Raw genomic sequence first — 16,432 nt, 5'->3', positions numbered from 1 at the left:
TTTGGAATAAAAAAATATAGTCCCAGTTGCTCCAGTTCTAGACTTCCCTCAGGCTTTTCGGCTGTGAGATAGTCTCATAAATTACACAAAAGTATCTAGAATTGGGTGACTGGAAAGTGAATAAATAACTTAATGTATACAGAATGTCTATTTTTCTGTGGCTAACTTGTGAAAATGAGTACATGTTAACTTTAAGAAATAGGAATCTGTTTTTAACAGTAGTGATGGAGTACATGATTAAAACCCACTTTGTGAGCATAATTTTTTTCTGCACATAGTAATTATGTTTTTCACATAATGCTTCAAATATGTGTGGTTATTGAAAGTTAGTGTTTTAATAAACAAATATGCAATTGGAGCACATTTATATGAATAATTACTTAAAAAATCAAAAGAAGAAAAATATATTAAAAATGAATAAAATTAAAGCACTTGCCACTTCTTCTAAAACAACTAGCTATCATCAGCTGCCATTTCACTTGTGTAGGCCTATAAAAGAAAAAAATTATATGAAATTAGAATAGTCAGGTTTTTTTATTATATGAAATTAGAATAGTCAGGTTTTTTTATTAAGGTACCATTGATATATACTTTTATGAAGGTTTCACAGAAAACAATGTGGTTACTACATTCACCCGTATTATCGAGTACCCCCACACCCCATTGCAGCCACTGTCCATCAGTGTAGTAAGATGCCACAGTCACTATTTGTCTTCTCTGTGCTACACTGTCTTCCCTGTGACCCCCCACACACTATGTGTACTAATCATAATACCCCTCAATCTCCTTCTCCCTCTCTCCCAACCTGCCCTCCCACACCCCTTCCCTTTGGTAACCACTAGTCCCTTCTTGGAGTTTGTGATTCTGCTGCTGTTTTGTTCCTTCAGTTTTGCTTCATTGTTATACTCCACAGATGAGGGAAATCATTTGGTATTTATTTGTCTTTCTCTGCCTGGCTTATTTCACTGAGCATAATACCCACTAGCTCCACTCATGTTGCTGCAAATGGTAGGATTTGTTTCTTTCTTATGGCTGAATAATATTCCATGGTGTATATGTACCACCTCTTCTTTATCCATTCATCAACTGATAGAAACTTAGGTTGCTTCCATATCGTGACTACTGTAAATAGTGCTGCAATAAACATAGGGGTGCATATGTCTTTTTGAATCTGAGAACTTGTATTCTTTTGGTAAATTCCTAGGAGTGGAATTCCTGGGTCAATTGGTATTTCTATTTTTAGTTTTTTGAGGAACCTCCACATTTCTTTGCACAATGGTTGAATTAGCTTACATTTCCATCAGCAGTGAAGGAGGGTTACCCTTTCTTTACATCCTTGCCAGCAATTGTTGTTCCACGTCTTTTGGATGTTGGCCATCCTAACTGGTGTGAGGTGATATCTCATTGTGGTTTTAATTTGCATTTCCCTGATAATTAGCAATGTGGAGCATCTTTTCATATGCCTGTTGGACATCTGAATTTCTTCTTTGAAGAATTGCCTGTTTGTACCCTCCACCCATTTTTTATTTGGGTTATTTGCTTTTTGGGTGTTGAGGCATGTGAGTTCTTTATATATTTTGGACGTTAACCCCTTGTCGGATATGTCATTTACAAACATATTCTCCCATACTGTAGGATGCCTTTTAGTTCTGCTGATAGTGTCCTTTGCTGTACAGAAGATTTTTGGCTTGATGTAGTCTCATTTTTTCATTCTTGCTTTTGTTTCCCTTGCCTGAGGAGATGTGTTCAGGAAAAGTTGCTCCTGTTTATATTCAAGAGATTTTTGACTATGTTTTCTTCTAAGAGTTTTATGGTTTTATGACATGCATTCAGGTCTTTGAACCATTTTGAGTTTACTTTTGTGTATGGGGTTAGACAGTAATCTAGTTTCATTTTCTTGCATGTAGCTGTCCAGTTTTGCCAACACCAGTTGTTGACAAGGCTGTCATTTCCTTATTGTATGTCCATGGCTCCTTTATCATATATTAATTGACCATATATGCTTGGGTTTCTATCTGGGCTCTCTAGTCTGTTCCATTGGTCTATGGGTCTGTTCTTGTGCCAGCATGAAATTGTCTTAATTATTGTGGCTTTGTATTGGAGCTTAAAGTCAGGGAGCATAATCCCCGAGGATAGTCAAACTGCTTTATAAAAAAGCTATATATTTGTACTATCTTCAAATTACTCTCTTGACCTTTGATAAGATCAACTCTATTATTGAATATAGTGTATATACAACTTCCTTCATTATTACATGTCATATTTATATTAAGAAATTTAAATTTAGGAGTCCTTCAGTCTAGTTCATGCCTTTATTTAGATATTCCTATAAGAGCCAATTAGCTTGTTTGGTGAAAAGCCACTGCATTCTGGTTTAACATTATATTTGCCTCTTGCCATCATCTTACACTTTGGCTTAGTACATAAGGCTTAGAAATTTAGGTATATTGTAGTACCCCAGAGGCAATTTTTGAAATTGTGTTTGAACTATTAGGCTGCAATGAAAGAGAGTAAAAGAAGAACTCTATTAATCCTTTACTTTCCCTTAAAAAGAAATGAATTAAATGTCTAAAATAAATAACCATTTCCAGAATTTCTAAAGACTACTGTCAAAAATATGTAGGATAAGTAAGATTTGAAGAAATAAAAGACTAGGAAACAACTTAGTGCTCTTCTTACTTCTTTTTAGATTCCCCCTACCTCATGGCTTCAAGGACAGATAGCTTGATTTGATGGCAAACCTACCAGTTTTGGAATCAGATGAAACTGGCAATTAAATCACAGACCCGTTACGTGGGCAAGTTACTTAGCCTCAGATCTACCTCCTATACACTATCCACTTTGATCTAAATAAAGTACATACCTAACAATATTACTTCCATCCTTAAAACCTATCATTTCCCCTCCAAATATAAATCCAAAATACCAATCTATTTCATCCATTCACAGTCATTTTCTCCCTCTCCAACTCATCTTCCACGATGCTCTGCCTAACACTTCATGCTGCAGCAAATCCAAACAGGAGCATGGAGTTCCCTGCATCTACTCCATTTTCTGGACTCCTTGTCTTCACACATACCATCACCTCTACTTGGAGACTCACTCCAATCTCTTCGAACTTCCATGCCAGGTGAGATTCAGCTGTTCTAAGTGCTCTCCTAACACCCTAGAAGCTCTTTAGCACTACATTTACTAAACTGCATTACTATTTTTGTTTCTAGGTACCTTATTATGCTCTTTATAGATTTCTGAGGGTGGGATAGGCTTTATATCCCCAGGACCTGGCATGATGCCTTGTACATACTGGGTGATCATTAATCATTAATTCTTCCTCCTTTGCATATTCAAGCACACAGCTTTAGTATTTGCCCAAGGGTGTGATTATAATTTTTAGTTTGGTAACCTGTTACTTCTATGAACTAGATAAATTATTTAAAATTATGCCTCTGTTTCCTCACCTAAAAAATGGGGATAGTAATAGTATCTACTTCAGAGGGGAGTTGTGAGGATTAAGTAATATAATACATGTAAACAGTAAACATTAGTTGCTACTATTATAACCACTTCTTTCTTTCTTCTTTAAAAAAGCTTTATTTCCTAAGTGGCACCTATTTGGAAATTTAAAAAAAAAGAGACACTGGAGCAGTTGTTAAGTGGTATGTGTGTGTATATATGTGGGCATTCTTATGGGGAAAATGGATTAATTATTTTTGACCACTAAAGTAGCCCAGTGAACAGAAGAGGAACAGAGCTCAGTGACTTAATGTTAATAAAGTATTAGGTAACATTCTAGATTATTTATTCTTGTTGACTATAACTATAGATGATCTGTGAAAATGCTTTCTCCTACTAGCACAGATGATTGAGCACTGACATGATCTATATGATCATCAAAAGATTTTATGCATTATAATAGTTTAAAAACTTCCATGTATAATAAATGTAACAAAGAAAAATTTAGGACATGAGATAAATGTATTTTATTAATCATCTTCAGAATTAAATTGCTACATTCCTAGTTTACTTTTAGTAACTGGAGGGTGCCCAGGCACTATTAATGTAGGACAGGAAAGTTTTACATAAAAGCAAATAAATAAAGCTGATTGTTTTACCTTCTATCTGTTTTACCATCAGAACCTAGTTTAGGAATAAAAAGTCAAGTATATTTCCTGAATGAACGCCTACTTCTCTCCTCAATCCTCTCAGTAAAGAAAAATACTATTTTACAGATACTACATTTAAGTGACATAAAATAATTACTTAGACATACTGATTAAAAATGCAGCCCCCAAATTTCAGAAAATTGATTATAAATTACCTAGTAGAGCAAAATGAATGTTTTAAGTATTTTAAATCTGCAACTAGTTGGCTTTAATTAAAGAATTATGGAATTTTAGAAGTCAGATAGCAATTTTATCCATTCACCTTAAAGGAGAAGGAAATAGACCCAGGCAAGACTGAGAGTTATGTCTAAGGTATACTCCCGATAGTATTCACCAGCATAATGTCCCAGACAAAGCCCTTATTTCACATTTCCAGAAAGCAATGAGAGTTGCAATTTGAAAATCACAGGGGAGAACTGTTACCTCCCGTATTTGGAATAAGTAAGCACCAGACAGACAGTCACGACTTCTGGTTCAAGATGGAAGAGTAAAGACTTTTTACCTCACAATGTCTTTTCTGGAAATTAACCCCTCAAGAAGAATGGGAAAGATAAACCTGAACTCCATCTCAGATGAAACTCAAAACATACAAAACCATATACAACCATAAGCAAATGGTGGACAATAGATGAAGGACAAAGAAAGGTAAAACTCATTTGCTTACAAAAAGCATACTGAGGAGAAACACACCAGTCTTTCCTGAAAATCAACAGAAATGCTCAAGAATTGGCATCATGAGCATTGAGGAAGGAAGGAGTAAGGTGTGGAAATACTAAGGGAAAACAGACTGAGAGTGGAAATCTGATTGAAAAGTAGCTGGACCTGCACTCTGCAGAGAGGCAATAAGCCCTCATGCTCAACAGTTGCTCAGAAAGGCCCCAGCCTAGGGGCTTAAGCAGGTGGGGGTGCTGGAATGAAAAGGGCATGGAATTTTGTCCAATGTCTTTTCTGCATTAATTGAGGTGACCATGTGTTTTTTTCCTTCGTTCTATTAGCATGGTATGTTATATTGATATTCATATGCTGAACCATCCTTGCATTCTGGGAATAAATCCCACATTAATTCTTCTAATATACTGCTGAATTTGGCTTGCTAGTATTTTGCTGATGATTTGTGCATCATACTCATCAGGGATATTGGTCTGTAATTTCTTATAGTGTCTTTGTCCAGATTTGGCATCAGGATAATGCTGTCTTTATAGAATGAGTTAGGAAATGTGTGTCTTACTCAGGGCTCTCCAGAGAAACAGAATCAATATGATAAACACACACACACACACACACACACAGGCATATACATATACATATACACACATATATGTGTGGAGATTTATTGTGAGGATTGGTTCATGAGATTATGGAGGCTGAGAATCTGTCTGCAATCAGCTGTTGGTGAGCTGGAGGCCCAGGAAAGCTGGTGGTATAATTCGGTTCAAGTCCAAAGACCTGAGAACTAGGGGAACCAGTAATGTAAATCCTAGTCTAAGGGCAGGAAAAGATGAGATGAGATGTCCCAGCTCAACAGTGAGGCAGGAATAAAGGGACAAATTCTTCCTTCCTCTACCTTTTGTTCTATTCAGGCCCTCAATGACTGGATGATGCATCCCACACAGGGGTGGGCAACCTACTTTACTGAGTCTGACAATTCAAATGGTAGTCTCATCTAGAAACATTTTCACAGACATATCCAGAAATCATGTTCAATCTGGGCACCCAGTGAGCAGTCAAGTTGACACATAAAATTAACCAGCATAATAGAATTCACTAGTGAAGCCATCTGGTCCAGAGATTTTCTTTATTGGAATATTTATGATTATTTAATTCCATCCTCTTATTAGTTACAGGTCTCTTAGCTTTCTATTTCTTCTTGAGTTAGTTTTGGTTGATTGTGTATTTCTAGGAATTTGTCCATTTTATCCAGGTTATCTAATTTGCTGGCATACAACTATTCATAGTGTTCTCTTATATGCTTTTTTATTTCTATGAAATTTCTAGTAATAACCCTAGTCACATTTCTGATTTTAGCAATTTGAATCTTCTTTTTCTCTTCATCAATCTAGCTAAAGATCCATCAATTTTGTTGATCTTTTCAAAGAATCAACTTTTGGTTTCACTAGTTTTCTCTATCATTTTGTCTTCTCTCTTTTATTTATTTTTGCTCTAATCTTTATAATTTCCTTCTGCTATTTGTGGGTTTAATTTGCTCTTCTTTTTCTAATTCCTTAAGGTGTTTAGTTAGGTTATTGAAATCTTTCTTCTTTTTTAATGTATAATTTACAGCTATAAATTATCCTCTTATCACCGCTTTTGCTGAATCTCATAAATTTTGGTATGTCATGTTTTGTTTTCATTCACCTCAAGGTATTTTCTAATTTCCTTTATGATTTCATCTTTGGTTAAAAAACTGTGTTGTTTAATTTGCATGCATTTGTGAGTTTTTTCCTTCTATTGTTGATTTGTAGTTTCATTCCATTGTGATGGGAAAAGATACTTTTATGTTTAATCTTTTAAAATTTATTAAGAAATATTTTGTGACCTCACATATTCTACCTCGGGGAATATTCCATGTGTACTTTGAGAAGAATGTCTATTCTGCTCTTGTTCGGTTGAGGATTCTGTATATGAATGTTAGGTCTAATTGGTTTATAGTGTTGTTCAACTACTCTATTTCCCTTTGATCTTTTGCCTGGTTTTTCTATCCATCATTAAAAGTGGAGCACTGACATCTCTATTATTGTAGAACTATCTATTTGTCCTTTAAGTTCTGTCAATTTTTACTTCATACATCTTGGGGCTTCTTCTTTAGATGTATATATGTTTAAAATTATTATATGTTCTTATAGGAATAAACTTTTTATCAATATATAACATTCTTCTTTGTATCATTTGTGATTTAAAGTCTATTTTATCTAACTAACATAGACAGCCCAGCTCTCTTTTGGTTACTATTTGCATAGAATTTCTTTTTCCATTCTTTTACTTTCAACCTCTTTATATCTAAAGTGAGTATCTTATAGACAGCATATGGATGGATCTTGATATCCTTATTCAGTGTGTCAATCTGTCTTTTAATGGGATAATTTTTTTAAAGTTATTACTGACACAGAAAGATTTGCTTCTGCTATTTAGCTATTTTTTTCTGTGATACAGTTTTTTTGCTCCTCAATCCCTCCATTACTGCTTTGACTGTACATTCCTCTTTACACACTTGTCTCTTAAATCAATAGGAAAAAGAGTGAAATTGTAAATCAAACCAAAAGTACAACTCGCTGTTGTATTTACCTATGCAGTTACCTTTACAAGTGTTCTTTAATTTTTTATTGGGTCTTTGAGTTACTGTTTAGTGTCTTTCCATTTCAGTCTGAAGGACTGCCTTTAGCATTTCTTGCAGGGTAGGTGTACTAGTAATGAACTCCCTCAGATTTTATTTATCTGTAAATGTATTAATATTTCCTTAATTCTTGAACTTGCTAGATAAAGAATTATTGGTTGACAGGACTTTATCAAAACTTTATCATCCCACTGCCTTTCAGTCTCCAATGTTTCTATTGAGAAATCTACTGATAATCTTACTGAGGCTCTCTGGTATATGATGAGTTGCTTTTTTGATGCTTTCAAGATTTTCTATCTTTGGATAATTTTATTACAACATGTCTTGGTGTGGGTCTCTTTGGGCTTTTCCTACTTGAAGTTTACTGAGCTTTCTGGACTTGTAGATCCATGTCCCTCCTCAAATTTTGGACATTTCTGCCACTATTTCTTCAAATAATCTCTCTGCTCCTTTCTCTCTTCTCCTGGAATTTCTATAATGTGTATATTGGTCTACTTGATTGTATCCCAATAATAATCACGACAAATATTAAAGAATATTCTCTAATGCAGCATAATAATGAAAATTACATTAAACGGACCAATTTGGAGTAGAATTTCTTGGAATTTTAAGACATGACTTAATGGATGTAAAGAAAACAGAGAACAAGAATATAGGCTTAAACCAGTTACTAAAAATACCAGACTACTAAGAACCATATAAATCTAAAAGATACAGCAAAATGGGGAGTTTCTAGAGTAAAGGAATAAACATTATAAGCAATATAATTTAATTCAACTATATGCCAACTACCCTAGAATATGTAAAGAATGTGACACAAGAACCAATGCCTCTCCACTGCCTCCAAAGAGCTTATATTTTTATTGCAGGGGTAAATCTTATATGACAAATAAAGACAGCATATCAAGAAAACAGAAAAGGTAGAAACTCAGATGTATGGTACAGAAAATATATGCTCATGAGGAAGAGAGGTAATGTATACTGAATTTCTCTGTCACTTAGAGGTAAAAACATGTGGAAGTGAAATTGACAGGAATGCAGGGAGAGGGAAATATTCTAGGAAGTTCCTAGAAAAGTCTTCTATTTTATGATAAATTTAAATGTAAAATAGGGAGAGAAATTGAAGAGATTGTGAGGGAAGTGGGCAGGGGAATTACCTAGAAACACTTAAGACTGGTGAGCAGTGTTCATATAATATAAATTTGTATGGCATCAATTCATCTGGTGACATAATTTATGTCTGGTAGTGCTTCCCAGGCTATGTATAAGAATGGAGTGAATAGTTGGATTAACCAGTAAACTGAAACTTGGGGGAACAGATGGTGCAGCAAAACAAGAGAAAAAATAATCAAGAATGTTAGGGAATAGATATGATCAATGAAGTGGCCTAGAAAGGATATGCTCAGAACCAGAGTCAGGAGACACTGAGACTGCGAGAGAAAATAAGGTCAAGAGATTGGAGGTCTCAGTCTTACCAAAGAAAGGCATTCTGAAAAGTAGGGAGTATAGAAGCTGGAAAGAAAGCCTGCTGTGTTCAAACAGCTGTGTATTTTAAGATGTTATTGGTATAAACGTTCTGGGTGATAATCAGAATGAGGTAAGATCTAGGTGGCTGTATTGCAGAGGAGGTAAAGATCAACAAAGTTAGGGAGGTCAAGATTTATGAGGCTAGACTATTGATGGGATCAAAATAAAGAACATGAACTGGACTAAGGAAGGGAATGATTACTAGGGCAAAGCTTGGCAGTCACACCTAGCAGTCAAGTATGGAACAGTAGTGATGGGAAGGGTCTTACATAGGCTAATGGCTAAGGCTAGAGTTAGTATTCAGCATACTAAAAAGGTTGCAGTGTATTATCTATATAGCTTTAGTTTAAAGCATATAATTAAAAACTATCCCTATGCTTGGTAGTTTTGTAATTCTCAAAATATTCATGTGAAGCAAATGTCATAGAAGTTAATTGTCTAATACAAATTCCACAGAGAGGTCACTTAAATTATTAAGCATTTCTTTACCATTAAAATGATTCAAAGTCACTTTTAATGTGAAAATTCAATTTGACCGGAGGAGAACCAAGATGGTGGCGTGAGTAGAGCAATGGAAATTTCTTCCCAAAACTATATATATTTTTGAAAATACAACAAATACAACTATTCCTAAAAGAGAGACTGGAAGACACAGGACAACAGTCAGACTACATCCACACCCGCAAGAACCCAGCGCCTGGTGAAGGGGGTAAGATACAAGCCAAGGCCAGGTGGGACCCGAGCGCCCCTCACCCCAGCTCCCAGCAGGAGGAGAGGAGTCGGAGTGGGGAGGGAGAGGGAGCCCAGGACTGCTAAACACCCAGCCCTAGCCATCCACACCAGAGCGCAGACACAGTGCATGCATGGGGTGCTAGAAACTAGGGAAACAGGACAGTAAGACCTGTGGGCAGGTCCCCACAGCTGGCACCCCGGGGACAAAGAAAAGCAAGTGCTTTTTGAAAATCTTAAAGGGACAGGGACCCCACAGCTGGACAGAAGCATCCTGGGACACACTTAGCCCAGCAGCTGGGAATCCCAGGGAACTCTGGACACTCTAACCCCCTGGGCAGCAGGGCAGCTCAGAGACCCTCACGGAGATAAACAGCCTCCCGCCTGTTTCCCCTCTGCTGCAGCTCCGCCATATCGGAGAAGCAGCCTGAGGCTGGCCATGCCCACAGCAACTGTGGAGCTCCACAGCGGCCGGGCAAGACTTAGAAACCCCACCTGCACGCAGCTACCCAGCACAAGCCGCTAGGGGTCGCTGTTCTCCCAGGAGAGGAAGGCCACAAACCAGCAAGAAGGGACTTTCTCTTAGCCAACACATGCACCAGCTCCCCACAAATACCTCTATCACCATGATGAAAAGGCAGAAAAATCTGATACAGACCAAGATCACAGAGGCAAACCCTGAGAAGGAGATAGACCTAACCAATCTCACCAAAAAAGAATTAAAAATAAAGCTCATAACCATGCTAATGGAGCTACAGAGAAATATGCAAGAGCTAAGGGATGATGTCTGGAAGGATATTATCGAAATGAAACAATCTCTGGAAGGATTTATAAGCAGAATGGATAAGATGCAAGAGGCCATTGATAGAATAGAAACCAGAGAACAGGAACGCATAGAAGCTGACACAGAGAGAGATAAAATGATCTCCAGGAATGAAAGAATATTAAGAGAACTGTGTGACCAATCCAAATGGAACAATATCCGCATTACAGGAGTACCAGAAGAAGAAGAGAGAGAAAAAGGGATAGAAAGTGTATTTGAAGAAATAATTGCTGTAAACTTCCCCAAACTGAGGAAGGAAATAATCGATCAGACCAAGGAAGTGCACAGAATCTCCAACAGAAGGGACCCAAGGAGGACAACACCAAGACACATAATAATTAAAATGACAAAGATCAAGGACAAGGACAGAGTTTTAAAGGCAGCTAGAGAGAGGAAAAAGGTCACCTACAAAGGAAAATTCATCAGGCTATCATCAGACTTCTCAACAGAAACATTACAGGCCAGAAGAGAATGGCATGATATATTTAACGCAATGAAACAGAAGGACCTTGAATCAAGAATACTGTATCCAGCACAATTATCATTTAAATATGAAGGAAGGATTAAACAATTCCAGACAAGCAGAAGTTGAGGGAATTTGCCTCCCACAAACCACCTCTACAGGGTATTTTAGAGGGAATGCTCTAGATGGGAGCACTCCTAAGACTAAACAGATGTCACCAAAGAAAAGAAAATCACAGCGAAGAAAGCCGACTAACCAAATACTAACTAAAGGCAAAAAATAGAATCAACTACCCACAAAAGCAGTTAAAGGAAACACAAAAGAGCACAGAATAAAAACCCAACATATAAAGAACTGAGGAGGAGGAATAAGAAGGGAGAAAAATAAAGAATCACCAGACAGTGTTTAAAATACCTCAATAAGCGAGTTAAGTTAGACAGTAAGATACTAAAGAAGATAACCTTGAACCTTTGGTAACCACGAATCTAAAGCCTGCAATGGCAATAAGTACATATCTTTCAATAATCACCCTAAATGTAAATGGACTAAATGCACCAATCAAAAGACACAGTGTAATAGAATGGATAAAAAAGCAAGACCCATCTATATTCTGCCTACAAGAGACTCACCTCAAACCCAAAGACATGCACATACTAAAAGCTAAGGGATGGAAAAAGATATTTCATGCAAACAACAGGGAGAAAAAAGCAGGTGTTGCAGTAGTATCAGACAAAATAGACCTCAAAACAAAGAAAGTAACAAAAAATAAAGAAGAATGTTACATAATGATACAGGGCTCAGTCCAACAAGAGGATATAACCATTATAAATATATATGCACCCAATACAGGAGCACCAACATATGTGAAACCAATATTAACAGAACTAAAGGAGGAAAGAGAATGCAATGCATTCATTTTAGGAGACTTCAACACACCACTCACTCCAAAGGATAGATCCACTGGACAGAAAATAAGTAAGGACACAGAGGCACTGAACAACACACTAGAACAGATGGACCTAATAGACATCTATAGAACTCTACATCCAAAAGCCACTATTTACAATAGCCAAGAAATGGAAGCAACCTAAGTGTCCATCAGTAGATGAATGGATAAAGAAGATGTGGTACATATACACAATGGAATATTATTCAGCTATAAGAAGAAAACAAATCCTACCATTTGCAACAACATGGATGGAGCTAGAGGGTATAAATAAGCCAGGTGGAGAAAGACAAACACTAAATGATTTCACTCATATGTGGAGTATAGGAACAAAGAAAGACTGAAGGAACAAAACAGCAGCAGAATCACAGAACCTAAGAATGGACTAACAGTTAACAAAGGGAAAGGGACTGGAGAGAATGGGAGGGAAGGGAGGGATAAGGTTCGGGAAAAAGAAAGCGGGTATTACGATTAGCATGTATAATGTGTGGAGGGGCATGATGAGGGCTCTGCAACACAGAGAAGACTAGTGATTCTAGGGCATCTTACTACGCTGATGGATAGTACTGTAATGGGGTTTGTGGGGGGGACTTGGTGAAGGGGGGACCCTAGGTAAACATAATGTTCTTCATGTAATTGTAGATTAATGACAACAACAACAACAACAACAAAAATTCAATTTGACCAAATACAAAGCAAAATATAATATATTCCAATTATTTTTGGAGCAGACATGTACAAAACATTCCGATATGAACTTAAAACATATTTAAAAATTTAATTTTGAATACACAATGCATATAAGTTACAAACTGAAACCAGGGAATTTATTTCTATTAGGACTCTTTCAGTAATTAAACTTTGTCCTAGGCCTGAGATAGTTATTTTATGACTGATAAAGAAATAATACTTATTTGGTGAGATGTGAATAAGAAAAATACATAAAGAGAAGGACTTAAAGAAAGTATTTTTTAAAGTTTTAAATGAAAAGGAAATATACCTACCACAATAAAGACCAAGTAAAATGGAACATAATACAAGAAAATGGAAATAATACATAAATGTTCATTAATCTTTGCTCATGAACATAATATGTTTATCAGATTCCAATTCAGAGATAAAATCAATTCCCGACCCAAGACATTTAACTAAACATAAAATCGTAATAGTTACTTACTGTATAAGAGAAGCTCTTTCAAAATACTGAATGGCTTTTTCACAAAAGTGGGTGTCAATGTAATAGGCTCCAAGCCACTCAATGACTTCTATATTAGAAGGGAAATACCTGTATGACTGGAAAAAAATATGGATTGTGACAGTACAACTTCAGTGGCAAATGTAATGCCCTTCTTTAATATTTTACCTATTGAATAGATTAATTTATCCAATGTGAAATCTCTTAATAAAAACATATGAGATGTCATAAACACTTTATAGGTTTTGAAACTATACAAGTTCAGAAAACTTAAGGCTTATATAACACATTTTTCAATTACCTGTAAGTATCTTTTGTATGTACTGTTATGTAATCTGAGTCAAATTAAATATGTAAAGGAATCAAAAAGGGATGAAAATCACACTCAAGAGAAAAATGAATTTTTCCTTTGATTTAATGTTTTACTAAAATTAATTAAAAACTAACCTTAGATTCCACAAATGCTTTACTGTAAATCATTATTGACTTAAAAGCTATTAAGCATTTCTAAATTTTAAAAATTAAAAGGTCTGCTGCTTTTTTCAATAATAATTCATAAAGAGCTAAAAAGTAGAAGAAAAGATTAAACACCTACCTCGTAGTAGTATTGAAATGCTTGGGACTTATCTCCTTCACTATCATATAATTCTCCTAGTTTTGACAAAGCTCTAGAATCAGTTGGAACAACACTGATCAGCTGCATTAACCATTCAATAGCTTGATTAGGATCTTCCATTAATTCATATCTTAAACAATGTTAGTTAAGGATAACACAATTTTTCTAAATTTTTGATTAATAAGTAAAGCTAAAAACATTACAATAAAAGTATTTCTTAGCCTATAGTACCATGCTATTTGATACTAGTCTGTATTTCTCTCTCTATATATATACCTTGCTTTTCCTTTGCTTCATTACTATCCACTAAGATCAGCTCCCAGATTTCTAGTAGAATTAACCTTTTATTCAAAGCATTGTCCAATATCTGTCCTTAATAAAAATGCCCAAATGTTTTGTCCAATTAACCCATTATTCTACCTCTCCTAATATGCTCAATATAAAAAGGGAATAGTTTCCACATATTATCCTGTGAGTTTTCCTTAATTAGATAATAAGCCCAAAACAGGGCATTCTTTTTTTGTAGCTTTTGTGCCTAGTAAGTCTTCTGCATATTACTCAAATAAATTTTTTCACACCAGTACTTATTAACTACTTACTATTTATTTTTATATTGGATGTCTCAATGAAATGAAAATATCCCAATCCAAAATTTTATTGAAAAAGAATTTCCTGTTTTTAATGTGATCCCCAAAGAAAAACATAAAAACAAGAAAATATATTCAACTTCAAATGTATCAACTGCTTAACTAGATTCAAACTGATCATGAACTTGTCAGTATCGGATCAAACAATGGCAATTTCAGAGAAATCAAATGAATAAAACAAAAGGTTAAAATTGCAATTATGAAGCCATCTACTCTAAAACTAAAATTTTTATAAAATTTTATCTACTCTATCAAAAATACTACAGATAGTACTTAAAATTATTAATGGTACACTACATGATATACTTTTTAAAAACATATTTATGTGAATTTGTATCAGTATAATGGTAACTTAATAAGATGTTAACCTATCCCAATGTTGTGCTCAAAGCTTATTATTTTTAAAATAAGGTGAGAAATTAAAGTGATTTTCAAGTCGTGTCAGAGGCATTAAAAACATTAACAAATTTCTGCTGTCCAACCAAGGGCAGAGGAAAAAGTAACCAAAAACTGAAGAGAGCTAAGAGTTGTAGGAGAAACTGACATGACAGGAATGTTTTATATTTCAACATTCCCTGGAGTTCTAAACATAATACTGGCACATACAGTACACAGTCAATAAATGACTACTGAATAAATGGAATGAATGCATGAATTCATATAAGCCATTGTGTAATTTTGGAGGGCAAGGGTCTTTGGAGAGTGATATTCATTAAACCTACATGTCAGCTATAAAAAATAAATCATCCAGGCTTAAACAGTACTAATGTAATAAACAATATTTTCTTGTTAATTATAAGTTACTGCTTTAAAAATACCCTATAAGTATCTAATTCACATTCACTAAATAGAATGTGTATTGAACATGTCATAATCACTTCAATTGTTATTTCCAAATACCAATAAATATTAGTTTTAACCTTTAAATAATTCCTTTTACAATATAACTGATCTTTTAAAGCAAGATCACTCAAACAATATTTTTATCACACAATAATCCGATAAGTTAAAAAATATCCTCATCTATTATTTCCCTGATTAAGCTTATTTATTAATTGGTACTCAATCACCAATTGAGTGAATTAATAACTGTCTGTAAGTTGTTCACATATGATACACATTTGCTATCTGGTAAAGAACTTGGGCACTGTTTCTTAGGATTGCATGAAGTTTCAGGAAACACTCCAAAGCTTCATCTAGCCGGTTTAGCTTCTTATAGGTAAGGCCTTAAGAAGAAAAAAAGAAAAAAAATTAGCTATAAGCACTATTACAGGTAGTTAATTTTCTCAAAGTAACAGAATGAATCTTTAAATACATGTAAGTATTAATCCAGAAGAGAAAATAAAAATGAACAAGGCAAGAAGATATGAAGAACTTCCAACATCAACATCCTCTGGAAGAGTCATTCCAGAAGATGATTATCAAAAATCTTCAACAAAGATCCTGGCGCTGTTGCAGTTATAGCTGCATTCATCCCGCTGGTTCCTGGACTTGCCGTTGGAATGCAGAAGGAGATATCTAAGCTGGCCTGTGCATACAGTAAAACAACAAATTTGACTGGTTCTATATTGTTGCAACTCAACCAAGAATTAGGAGAAGTGTAAGTTGCAGTGCTTCAAAATCATGCTACTATAGACTATCTACTGTTAAAAGAACATATGGGATGTGAACAGTTCCCAGGAATGTGTTGTTTTAATTTGTCTGATTTCTTCTCAAACTATTCAAATTCAGTTAGACAATATCCATCATATCACTGATAAGTTTTCACAAATGCCTAGGGTGCCTAACTGGTTTTCTTGGTTTCACTGGATATGGCTGGTAATTGTAGGTCTGCTTTTGTTATGTATCTGTATTCCTATTCTGTTAATGTGTGTACGCAATTTAATTAGTAGTTTGTTAAAACCTATACATGCTGATGTTACTCTACAAGAAGTTATGTCAAAGAAATAATCAATCTTCCCATGTTTTCTTCTGTCTGCTACTTCTATAGCT

At 35.2% G+C, this 16,432-nt stretch overlaps 1 protein-coding gene across 7 annotated transcripts in view; it reads right to left on the bottom strand.

Moving 5' to 3' along the window:
- Positions 1–16,432, bottom strand: part of IFT88 (intraflagellar transport 88) — a 159,352-nt gene that overhangs the window by 59,251 nt on the left and 83,669 nt on the right. For all 7 annotated transcript variants that reach the window (XR_012126315.1, XM_073224637.1, XM_073224712.1 and 4 more), the window contains 4 exons: positions 15,558–15,666; positions 13,773–13,923; positions 13,160–13,275; positions 437–489 (listed from right to left, as the gene is read on the bottom strand). Coding sequence is in view for 6 of the 7 variants with exons in the window: in XM_073224637.1 (XP_073080738.1) it covers positions 437–489; positions 13,160–13,275; positions 13,773–13,923; positions 15,558–15,666 (429 nt within the window). In the remaining variant the exon portion in view is untranslated. The remainder of the gene's footprint in view (positions 1–436; positions 490–13,159; positions 13,276–13,772; positions 13,924–15,557; positions 15,667–16,432) is intronic.

The sequence above is a fragment of the Manis javanica genome, chromosome 1, assembly GCF_040802235.1.
Source record: "Manis javanica isolate MJ-LG chromosome 1, MJ_LKY, whole genome shotgun sequence".
Taxonomy (NCBI): domain Eukaryota; kingdom Metazoa; phylum Chordata; class Mammalia; order Pholidota; family Manidae; genus Manis; species Manis javanica.
The sequence above is the reverse complement of the archived record's forward strand: the minus strand, read 5'-3'. Positions and strand labels throughout refer to the sequence as shown.